Source organism: Chiloscyllium plagiosum, chromosome 2 (assembly GCF_004010195.1).
Source record: "Chiloscyllium plagiosum isolate BGI_BamShark_2017 chromosome 2, ASM401019v2, whole genome shotgun sequence".
NCBI classification, from domain to species: Eukaryota; Metazoa; Chordata; class Chondrichthyes; order Orectolobiformes; family Hemiscylliidae; genus Chiloscyllium; species Chiloscyllium plagiosum.
In genome coordinates this window covers 139555765-139568282 of record NC_057711.1, presented here as the reverse complement: position 1 = coordinate 139568282, position 12518 = coordinate 139555765, and the positions used below count along the sequence as shown (strand labels likewise).

The 12518-nt window shown below is 40.2% G+C and overlaps 1 protein-coding gene across 6 annotated transcripts in view; it reads left to right on the top strand.

Moving 5' to 3' along the window:
* The window catches only part of LOC122564492 (E3 ubiquitin-protein ligase RNF38), a 163282-nt gene that overhangs the window by 119798 nt on the left and 30966 nt on the right, over positions 1-12518 (top strand). For all 6 annotated transcript variants that reach the window (XM_043719481.1, XM_043719462.1, XM_043719489.1 and 3 more), the window contains one exon: positions 11659-11826. In XM_043719481.1, coding sequence (XP_043575416.1) covers positions 11659-11826 — 168 coding nt within the window. The remainder of the gene's footprint in view (positions 1-11658; positions 11827-12518) is intronic.

Here is a 12518-nt window from a genome sequence, read left to right as displayed (position 1 = left end):
TTATGATGACACTGGCCTGGATGAACAGTTTAAGTGAACCTGCTCTGAACTTCTTTTGACGCAGTTTTTCTTTCAAATAAGGAAATTAAAACTGTACACAGGACTTCTGTTCTCAGCATAATCCTGTACAGTTGCAGTAAAACTTTGCTACTTTTATGTTGCAATTCCCTTGCAATAAGCAACTAAACTCCATTTGCTGTCCTAATCACTTGCTGCATTTGCATACTAACTGTGATTCATGTATCAGGGCACCCAACTCCCACTGTAATGCCAACTTCTGCAGTCCCTCTTCATTTAATTGATATATTGCTTTTATATTCTTCATACTAAAATGGATAAATTGACATTTCACACTTTTTACTGCACCTGCCAAATATTGACCCAGCCAATTAACCTGTCTAAATACCTTTGGAGGCTATACCTCCACTTGACCACTTACTTCCCTATTTATCTTGGTGGTTTTGGCAAATTTAGTTACTGTACATTTGGTCCTTTGATCATTGATATAGTTTTATTCATTGGTGGGACATGGACATTTGGTAGTCAGCCAGCATTAACTGCCAGTCCCCAGTTGCCCTTGAGAAGGTGATAGTGAGCTGCCTTCTTGAACAGCTGCAGTCCACATGCTGTACGTTGATCCCTTAGGTAAGGAATTCCAGGTTTTTGATCTAGTGACCATGAAGGAATGGTGATATATTTCCAAGTCAGGATGGTGAGTGGCTTGGAAGGGAATTTGCAGGTGGTGGTCTTCTCATGAATCTGCTGCCCTTGTCCTTTTAGATAGGAGTGGTTATGGTTTGGGAGGTACTGTCTAAGGGTCTTCGGTGAATTTCTGCAGTGTATCTTGTAGCTAGTACACACTGCTGCTACCGAGTGTTGGTTTGGAAGGAATGGATGTAGTGCCAGTCAAGTGGGCTACTTTGGCTGAGTGTTGTTGAAACTGCACCCATCCAGGAAAGTGAGGAATATTCCATCACATTCCTGACTTGTGCCTTGTAGATGGTGGACAGGCTTTGGGGAGTCAGGAGATGAATTACTCACCACAGTATTCCTAGTCTCTGACTTGTTGTAACCACTGTATTGATGTGGTGAGTTCAGTCAAATTTCTGGTCAATGGTAACCCCCAAGGATGTTCATAGTAGGGGAATTCAGTGGTGGTGACAGCATTGAACTTAAGAGACAGTGGTTAGATCATCTCTTATTGGAGATGGTCATTGCCTGGTATTTGTGTGGTGTGAATTTTACTTGCCATGTGTCAGCCCAAGCCTGGATATTGTCTAGATCTTGTTGCATTTGAACATTGTCTGCTTCAGTATCTGAGGAGTCTTGAATGGTGATAAACACTGTGCAATCAATTCCCACTTCTGTTCTTATGATGGAGGGAAGGTCATTGATGAAGCAGCTGAAGATAGTTGGGTCTAGGATACTACCCTGAGGAACTCCTGCAGAGATGTCCTTGAGCTGAGACGACTGAGCTCAGACAACCGCAACTATCTTCCTAATGACACTAATCAATGGAGAGCTTCCCCCTGATGCCCATGCATTCCAGTTTGCTAGGGCTTCTTCATGCCACTTTTGTTTGAATGTGGCCTTGATATCAAAGGCTGTCACTTTTGCCTCACTTCTGGAATTCAGCTCATTTGTTCATGTTTGAGCCAGAGCTGTAATGTGGTCCTGTCAGAACCCAACTGGGTATCAGTGAGCAGGTTATTGCAGAGCATCTGCTGCTGGATGACACTTGCATTACTTTACTGATGATTGAGAGTTGACTGATGGGGTGATAATTGGCTGGGTTGGATTTATCCTGTTTTTGTGTACGGGACATATCTGACAATTTTCCACATTGTTGAATAATTGGACTGGAACAGCTTTGTTAGGGGAGCGACAAGTTTTGGTGCACAGGTCTTTGCAGGAATGTTGTCAGAGCCCATAGCCTTTCCAGTGCCTCTGACCATTTCTTGATATCATGTGAAGTGAATTGAATTGACTGAAGATTGGTATCTGTAATGCTGGGGACCACTGAAGGAGGTTGAGATGGATCATCTACTCAACACTTCTGGCTAAAGATTGCTGCGAATGTTTCAGCCGTATCTTTTGCACTGATCTGTTGGGCTCTTGCATCATTTAAGGATGGGCATATTTGTGGAGCTGTTTCCTCCACTTGTTTAATTGTCCACTACTGTCCAGGACTACACATCTTAGATCTGCTCTGTTGCTTGTGGGATCACTTAGCTCTATCATTTGCTGCTTATGTTGTTTGGCGTGCAAGAAGTCTAGTTTGGTAGCTTGAGGTATGTCTGGTGCTGCTTCTGGCATGCCCTCCTAGAGTCTCTACTGAATAAGAATTGTTCTTCTGGCTTGATGGTAGTGGGTTGAGTGGGGGATATACTGGGAAATGAGGATGTAGATTGTGCTGGAGTACAGTTCTGCTGTTGATGGTCCATAGATGCCTAGTCTTGAATTGCTAGATCTGTTTGAAGTCTGTCCTGTTTAGCACAGTGATAGTGCTATGCATGATGATGGAGGGTATTCTCAGTGTGAAGGTGGGACCTCAGCTCCACAAGAACGATGTGGTGGTCACTGTTACTGATGCTGTGATGGACAGATGCATCAGTAGCCAGCAGATTGGTAAGGATGAGATTTAACATGTTTTTCTTTTTTGTTGGTTCCCTCACCACCTGCCATAGACCCAGTCCAGCAGTTACGTCCTTTAGGATCCGACTAGTTCTATTGGTAGTGCTGCTGCCAAGTCATTCTTGATGGTGGACATTGAAATCCTCCACCCAGAGTGCATTTTGCCACCCTTCATGCTTCCTCCAAGTGTTGCTCAACATAGAGGAACACTGATTCATCAGCCAAGGGAAGATAGTATGCGGTAATCAGCAGGAGGTTTCCTTGCCCCATGTTTAACCTAAAATTATAAGACTTCATGGGATTCAGAGTCAATGTTGATGATTATATACCACTGTGTCATTACTCGTGGTGCATCTGTCCTGCTGGTGGATCAGGATGCATTCAGGGATGGTAATGGTCATGTTTGAGGCATTGTCTGTAAGGTATGTTGCTTGACTGGTCTTTGAGACAGCTCTCCCAATCTTGATGACAGGTGGTCATTACTGTGTCATTTTTTTGCTAAGGCTTCATAGTAATTAATATTACTGGCCATTTCAGAAGGCAGTTAAGAGTCAACAGCACATGTAAGTTGGACCAGATGAGGATGGCAAATCTCCTTCCATGAAGGACATCAATGAGCCACAAGGGTTTTTCGAACAATTGACAATGGTTTTGTCATCTTGGTCAAGTCTTAATTCCAGCTTTTTTAAAAATTGAATTCAAATTCCACCATCCACTGTAGCAGGATTTTAACCCAGATCCCCAGAGCATTTGCCGAGTTTCTGGTTTAATAGACTAATAATATTACCACTAGGACATTGCCTTCGCTTGATTATAAATCATTGAAGATCAGCACTGATTCCTGTGACTCCACATTAGATAAATATTGCCAACCAAAAATGTTCTATTTATGCTATTCTTCGCATTTGTTAGCTAACCAAACACCACATTGAAGTAGATGGACCATAGTGACTCAACATCTTCCGGTTTGGCCATGCCTGATCTGAGGTGAATGGTGGCTGACCAATGGAACAAGGTCACCAACTGTTGGAGACAGTGCATAGCGACAGTTCTCTAAGCTAGTCACAGTTGGGTTATCATTTGTAACTGCTGGCTCCAAGGTAGAGGTAATGCTCTTCAGTGAAACTGCAATGTCTTCTCTGAGGCACAAGCCTGGGCAGATGGAATGCAGTTCCTAATCTGTCTAAAAGTGAAAATCCCCCACTTGACTTGGTTGATTACAAAGGAAGACACAGCACTAAGTTTGGCACTGACTAGTTCAAGGAGTTGCTGGAAAGATGACATATTTAGGCTTCATTCCATTTTTTGCTTTTACTCGTCATTTTCTGTGAGTTTACTCCCAGAACATTAGTCTCTTCTAAGGCATTCACTAGGTTCTACCACGTGTCAGTAAGCCTGCACACTACGTGTCTGATGGCAAAACCTCCTCTTGAGTTCCCCTGATGCTTCAAGGGACCAAGTTTCCATGTGTCACCACAAGGTAGCACAGCTGAGGACTTGCTGATGGAGAAACTATACAGTCTGAGGGAGAATGAATATTTGGCTTTTCACAAAGCAGCTAGTCAGTAATGTAAGCTAAAAATGAAAAGCCAACTTGCATAAAAAGCACATGACATTCTTAATATCTTCACCCACAGACTATATGTATCACATTAACCAGGTGGATACAACAGATAAGTGAGTTGATAACTGAAGAGTATTCAACATTTCCCAAAAGTAATAAATTAGTAGTGTATCCTTTTTATTTAAAGGGTTGTTAATTTTAATCATTCTTTTGGGAAAGACTTTCATCATATCTGGTCGGCATGGACGGGTTGGACCAAAGGGTCTGTTTCTATACTGTACATCTCTGTGACTCTATTAGGATAAAACTGGTTCTTTCATGTACCTACTAGTCACACCCACAGTTTTTGTTTAAGCAAATGTTTATAAATTTAATCAGTCTATACAAATAGCAACGACAAAATGCTAAAGTATAAGGAGAGTGCATGTGTTTCAAGGTCTTCTTCGAGATACGTTTGTATTTATTTTAAAAAGACACACAAAGAGTCCATAATCTTCTAAAGATGCAGAAAATGTAACCAAAAGGATGAAGACTACCCCACACATTTCAGCCATTGTTAGTTTCCATCAGCTGGCAGTGGTGCTCAACATTATCCGTCCAATGCTATTTCATTCTGATTCCTCTATCTATAAGACCATAAGATGTAGGAGTCGAAGTAAGCCATTTGACCCTTAAAATCTGCTCGACTGTTCAGTGAGATCATGCCTAATCTGATAATCCTGAACACCACTTACCTGTGTTTTCCCCATAATCTTTGATTCATGATCTCATTACAAATGTCTATCTCAGCCTTGAATGTATTTGACAACTCAGCCTCATTGTCTCTCTGCAGTGAAACATTTCACAGAATCACTATCCTCTGACAAAAAAAAATCTCTTCTGTTTTAAATCGGCAACCCTTAATCTGAGATTATGCTCTTTGGAACTATACTGTGTCCCACAAGGAGAACCAACCTCTCCATATCTACCCTGTCAAAAGCCCAAGAATCTTGTATGTTTCAATAAGGTCTCTCCTCATTCTTTTAAACTCCAATGAATACATGCTCAAACTACTTCACCTCTCCTCGTACAAAAGTCCTGAATACCCAGGATTAAGCTAGTGAACCTTCTTTGGACTGCTTGCAATGCCAGCACACTTTTCCTGAGATATGGAGACCAAAACTGTTCATCACATTCTAGGTTTGGTCCAACCACCATCTTTTATAGTTTCAGCAAGACTTCAATATTTAGCCAGACTTAAAAGTCAGCATTCCACATGGCTTCCATATTACTTGCTGAACTTGAATGCTAGACATATGTGACTTATGCTTCAGCACTCCCAGATCGCACTGTGCTGTAGCTTTCTGCAGTCTTTTTCCATTTAAATAACATTCAATTCCTCTATTCTCCCCGCCAAAGTGCAAAACCTGACATTATATATCATCTGCCAAGTGTTTGCCTACCACTTAACCAATCTATCTCCTTCTGTGCACTGTTTGTGTCATCCTGATACAGTCATTCATTACTGTAGAGTTCCAATGGATTGGAAAGTCATAATATGACATCCATGTAAACGAAGGAAAGGAGATAGAAGACTATAAGATGTAGGCATAGAAGTAGTCTATTCACCCTAGTGAGTCTGCTCTGGCATTCGATAAGATCATGACTGATCTGATGATTCTCAATACGACTTTCCTGCCTTTCCTCCATGATCTTTTGATTGCTTTATTGATTAAAAATGTGTTTTTCTCAACCTTGAATGTACATAACATTCGAGCATCAACAGTCCTCTATGGTAAAGATTCATTATCCTCTGAGCAAAGCTCCTCCATCTCAATCTTAAATGTGTGATCCCATATTCCGAGACTTAAATGCACCCACAAGTGGAACTGCCTTTTCCACATCAAACCTGTCAGGTCCTCTAAGAATCCTGTATGTTTCACTAAGGTTGCCTCTCATTTTCTCAAATCACAGTGAGTTCATGGCCAGCCTACTTTACCTATTCTTCATATAATGATGCCTCCCAAGGTGGTATCAGCCTAGAGATCCTTCTCTGAACTGTATCCATTCTTGTTCATAGAATGGCAACTGTCGCCTGACTGGTGCTTTGTATCATTTTAGCAAGACATCCCTATTTTTCTGCTGCATTCTCTTTGGAATAGAGGATAACATTCTATTTGTCTTTCCTATAACCTGCTGAATTTGGATGCAAATGGTTTGTGATTCCTGAATGAGGACTTATAAATTCTTCTGTAGTTTTCTGCAGTCTTTCTTCTTTTACATAACATTAAACTCAAGATGTATGACCCCACCTTTTCCCTCTAAATGTTTTATCTGTCAAGATTTTGTCATCTCGCTTAACCTGTCTATATCCCTCTGCAAATATTTGTTGTCATCACTGTTGCCTTCCCATTTAATTTTGTCGTCCAAACATTTGGCTATACCACATTCACTCATCTCATCAGAGTCATCAATGTATATTGTAAATAATTGTGGTTCCCCCTTATCTCATCTTGCTATCTTCTGTTCGTTGTTCATTTCTCTATCCCTGCCTTTATGCAAATTCCAACACCATAGGTTCTTTTCAGTAGCCGAAAGTCTGATACCTTATCAAACACCTTATGAAAATCCAGACATATTACTTTCACTGCTTCCCCTCTATCTATCCAACTTGTTACCTCCTCTGGGTTTTCATAAGTCATCCAGCAAGGTGCTATATTGCACAAGAGCTCACAGTATTGGGGGTAATGCATTAGCATGGATTGTGGATTATCTGACACACAGACGGCAGCGAGAATGGATAAGTAGTTTGTTCACAGATTGGAAATACTTAACTAACTAGTCATCCAGCAAGGTGCTATATTGCACAAAAGCTCACAGTATTGGGGGTAATGCATTAGCATGGATTGTGGATTATCTGACATACAGACGGCAGCGAGAATGGATAAGTAGTTTGTTCACAGATTGGAAATACTTAACTAACTAGTAGGCCATTGCAAGGAACAGTCCTCTAACCTCACTTATTTACTTTTTATATTATTGATGTGGAGGAGGGGACTGAGTGTAATGTATCCAAAGATGCTGACATTGCAAAAATAAATGTGAGGATATGTCATGACAAGGATGCAAGGAATCTGCAAGGGTTGAAATAGGTTTTTACCCATTCAGTGAACCTAGCAGATTGGAGTTTAATGTAAGAAAGTATGAGGTCATGCATTTGGTAGGAAGAATCAAAAAGCAGACAATTAGTTACACAGAGAAAAACTTCAAAAACATGCAGTACAGAGGGATCTGAGTGTTCTTGTGCATAAAACAAGTCTTGTAACAACTGTACAGGGTGGTGGTGAAGCTGTACCTAGAGTACTGTGCACAATTTCAGTCCTGGTATTTAAGAAAAGGTACACAAGCATTGAAGACCATTCAAAAGAGATTCTCTGAGCTAATTTCAACAACGAAGGAGTTGACATACCAAGAATGGCTGAACAGGTGCAGCCAAATGCTAGGTGATCCTATTGAAGCATATGAGATTATGAGGGGGCATGGCAGAGTAGATACTGAGAAATTTTATCCACTGCTGAGCAAATCTCAAAGAGCACTCAAAGTGACAGAATAAGGGACTTTAATTTAAAACTAAGATTCAATGTAATTTCTTCCAGAGCTTAGTTAATCTCTGAACATAGTCATATAGCACAGAAACAGCCCCTTCGGTCCAATCAGTTCATGCCCAACATAATTCCAAAATAAACTAGTTCCACCTGCCTGCTCCTGTCCCTTATCCCTCTAAACCTTTCCTATTCATGTACCTTTCCAAATGTCTTTTAAACATTGTAATTGTACCACATCCACCACTTCCTCAGGAACTTCATTCCATATGCAAACCAACCCCTGTGCATAAAATAATTTGCCCCTCATCTTTTTTAAAATCTCTGTCCTGTCACCTTAAAAATGTGTCACTTAGTCTAGAAATCCCCCATCCTAGGGAAAAGACAACTACCATTAACTCTATCTCTCCCCATTATTATTTTACAAACCTCTATTAGGTCACCTTTCAACCTCCTATGCTCCAGTGAAAAACGTCCCAGGCTGAATAGCCTTTCTTTATAACTCAAACCTTACACATCCAACAACATCGTGGTAAATCTTTTCTGAACTTCTCTAGCTTAATAATATCTTTCCTATAACTGAGCGACCAGAACTGGACATAGTATTCCAGAAAAGGCCTTAGCAATGTCCTGCACAACCTCAACGTTTATCTCTGAAAGTTGCCACCCAGGTAAATAGTGCGGTGAGGAAGGCATATGGCGTACTGGCTTTTATTGGTAGAGGATATACTCCAAGTACTGGGTAATGAAGACAAGCATGCCAAACGCCTTTTTAACCACCCTGTCTATATGTGACACAAACTTCGGTTGACAGATTTTTCATATATCAGGGAGTTGAAGGCAATAAGGTCCTGGAATAAAAGTAGAGTTGAGGCCTGACTAGATCAGCCATGGCCTCATTGGATGGTGGGGGAAGCTTGAGAGTCTGAATGGACTAGTACAGCTCCTATGTCTTATGTTCTTTTGAACACTACATATATTTGGGCTAAATTTGGAGATTAGATGCTCATTGAGCATACAGTATCATCTTGCAATTTTATTGAAATCTTCAATTCTTTCCACTTCTTCAATTTTTTGGTGTATTTTGTTCTTATCAAGGTAAGAAATGTTAGCAGTAGGACATCAAGCATCCAGTATTTCCCACAGTTATTATCAAACAATTCTAGATCAGGGAAACAGTGAACATAATGCAACATGTCTTAGACTGCTGCAACAGTTATTTTGAACTTCAACATCAGAAAACTGTTTCTACTCCCTATGATCTATTCTGACGATGGACTGATTTGAGCAACTCTTAACTCGTTATTTAATTTGATATCCATTGGTCAGTTTAAAACTCTCATCTGAATGTCATAGGGAATTTCTGAATTAGATTATTCAGCATCTCAGAGAAATAAACCAAGGCTTATTGCATAGGTTTTTAACCAGCCATGTTAAACAACCAGATACAATACATTGGGTAAAAGTATCCAGATAGCTCTACTGTAAAGTCACAATGTTATGTATTTGCAGTGATAAACTCCTAAAATTGGTTTTGTGATTCTTCAAAAGTGGCGATTCTCAAAATATTAGGACAGTTTCCCCTATGGCTATCAAGAGGATTATACTGATTCATGGTTTCGGAGAAGGCAAAAGTAAATGCTGGTGTTTTCAGCATTGCATACAGAGATAACTGTTTTGGAGGTGAACTTTCAGAGTAATCATTTGGAATTGCGGATCTTGAATATTGCTTAAAATAAAGGCACGTTTTGTCAAAGCTTTTCATGCATTACCAGGACAAGCATACTCAATTCAAAAGGGCAACCAAAATTCATACTGCCAGTCTGACAATATTTACATTGTCAATCAATGTGTTGCATTTGGCATGTACTGAAAGCTTCATATTTTATTATACAGAGCCTTGTTCTTTGCGAACTGAACGAAAACATTCATGAGCTGTGCATAGGTGACAGCCATTCACTGGTGCATTTCTTACCACATTGTCACGAATAAGAGTCAACTGCTTGGTTTAAAATTTATACAAAGCCTGTAAATTAACATCCAATCATCATTAATGGGTGCAAAACCGCAGATCTTCCGGTTTCTGTACTTATTTGTTTATCTAATTGGCAGATAGGAGAAAGTGAGGACTGCAGATCAGAGCTGAAAATGTGTTGCTGCAAAAGCGCAGCAGATCAGGCAGCATGCAGGGTGCAGGAGAATCGACGTTTCGGGCATGAGCCCTTCTTCAGGAAGGTAGCTAGACAACTTGTAATGCCACAGGATTTGCTGTTGATGCACTCCTCCAAGGATCCATTCTTGAAGAAGGGCTCATGCCCGAAACATCGATTCTCCTGCTCCTTGGATGCTGCCTGACCTGCTGCGCTTTTCCAGCAACACATTTTCAGCTAATTGGCAGATATCCAAAGATTGCAACTTCAGAGATCCTCCTTCCTAATTTTCTACTCCATGCCTTTAAGTCTGATTGCAGTACTACATATACTTTGCTAAGTGTGATATTAGTACTATGTGGGCCATGATCTATGACTGTTTGCCCTACCCCAGAGGATACCCTGTAACATTATGTGACATCTTTGATTTTAGTGTCAGGGCAACAACATACTGTCTTCGAATTGCATCAAGGTCACACTTATCTGTTCCTTGATTAAAGAATCCCCTATCAATACTGGCCTTGCACTCTCCTTTCTCACTTCTGTATAGCTAGACAACTTGTGATGCCACAGGATTCACTGTTGATGCACTCCTCCAAGGATCCATTGACCGTACCAATATCCAGAAAAGAAAAGTGGTTAGTGAGCTTATCTCTGGGGACCCGTGCACTACATCCCTGTTTCTGTCAGCAATCTCCTATCTGCTAGCTTGCCCCCAAATGTGATGAGACCACTCTCTAAGCATGATATCAGAGTAGTTCTCTGCTCTTAGATGCTGGAGCTCAAGTTTGTGTAGTCAGTCATACACTTGAGCTCATCTTAGTCATGAGAAGTGTCTATGGCTCCCACATTGGATATTCTGCATGGCCAAGCTGCATTGATTTTACTTTGAAATTACTTAATACTACAAGAGTAATGATAAATTAAGTATAAACTGAAGATTAATAGAACGTAGAAATTCCTCACCCTTCCTTACAAATCAGCCCCTCTCTGTGCCTATAACTTCTGACTTGCCCTGTACTGGTTTAGAAATATTGATTTTCAAAATTTCTAGATCATCACCACCTTCTTGAGGGGAACTAGGGATTGGCAGTAAAAGCTGGCCAAGCCAGCAAAGCCCACATTCACTTGAATGAACAAAAAAAGTGGCTAATTGTTTGAGAGATCATACATGTGGTCAACCACTGTGCAACTTCTCTGTTGTGAAATGCAATATTATGGAAAAGTTTTCTGGTGCTTCTACTCAGAAATTTGCTTAGGAAATATTATTCTTCTCCTGACTCAGTATGCATAGTAACATAGAAAGTGACAGCTGAAGATAGTTTTCTTATACTGTCTAATTCATGAAACTATACCAGCTTGAACAAGAACCCTCTCAGCACACAGCTGCTCAAACATTCCTAAATGGTTTTTCAAGACTTTACTCCTTGTTACCCCTTTGTCTTAGGTTTTTGTTGCATTTAGTTTGCTCACAATTAACTGCATTGCCAGTTTTTTGTTAAATTGTTATTTGAGCCAACATGAACTAGAGGGCACAGGTTTAGGGTAAGAGGGGAAAGATATAAAAGAGACCTAAGGGGCAACTTTTTCACGCAGAGGATAGTGTGTGTGTGTCAGAGGAAGTGGTGGAGGCTAGTACAATTGCAGCATTTAAAAGGTGTCTGAACTCTAACCATTTTTGTTTCAGTCTCTGAATGCTAACTATTTCTGTGTTTGTGTTACTGTGCAGATTCACCAGGGTGCGGTTCCTGTCTCATACACTGTTACTACTGTAGCACCACATGGAATCCCGCTTTGCACAGGACCACACATCCCAGCATGTAACACGCAACAAGTTCCAGGGTGCTCAGTTGTATTTAGTGGGCAACATTATCCTGTGTGCAGCGTACCACCTCCGGTCAGTGCTAAGATTGTTATTCTATTATTAACGATGGTTGAATGAAATAAGGAGGTTCTGTATGTTTTCACAGATATTCTTAATCATTGGTTTATAATGCCAAGCTCTAACATTTTGAATTATGGCAAAACTATTGATTTTGATATAACATAGTACCCTATTTGCGCTTTGCACCAGTTGTTCAGTAGGTTAGAACTTTGTATGCAATCTAAAACCATGGTGCGAGGATGTAAATGTAAAGGTTAGAAACTAATTGTAGTGGAAAAGGGTGAAGCAGGATTATAAAGATAACGAAAAATAGTTAAATGGAATTTTTTTTTAAAAATGTGACCAGGAAAGCTAAGAAGGACTGAGAGGAAACATGTTCAAAAACATCATAAAACAGTGAAGCACATCTGAACAGTCTCAGGTGCTTGACTGCCCTATAACTGCTGGAAGTTAAGGGATTGCAAAGAAAGTGAGTTAGGACTGACAGACAGAATAGAATTGTCTATTTGTAGACGATTAAAATACAATATTTTGTATAAGCCTTTACTAAAGCAAAAGATTTTAAGAGGAGATTGAAAAAAGATCAACATTCTTGTTATGGATGAAAGAAAAATATTTAGTAAACTGATTAAAGATAGACAAAGTAGCAAGATCCAGCAGGTTGTGTTTGGAGAAAGATAAAGGAAGAAATTTGCAAAATTTAG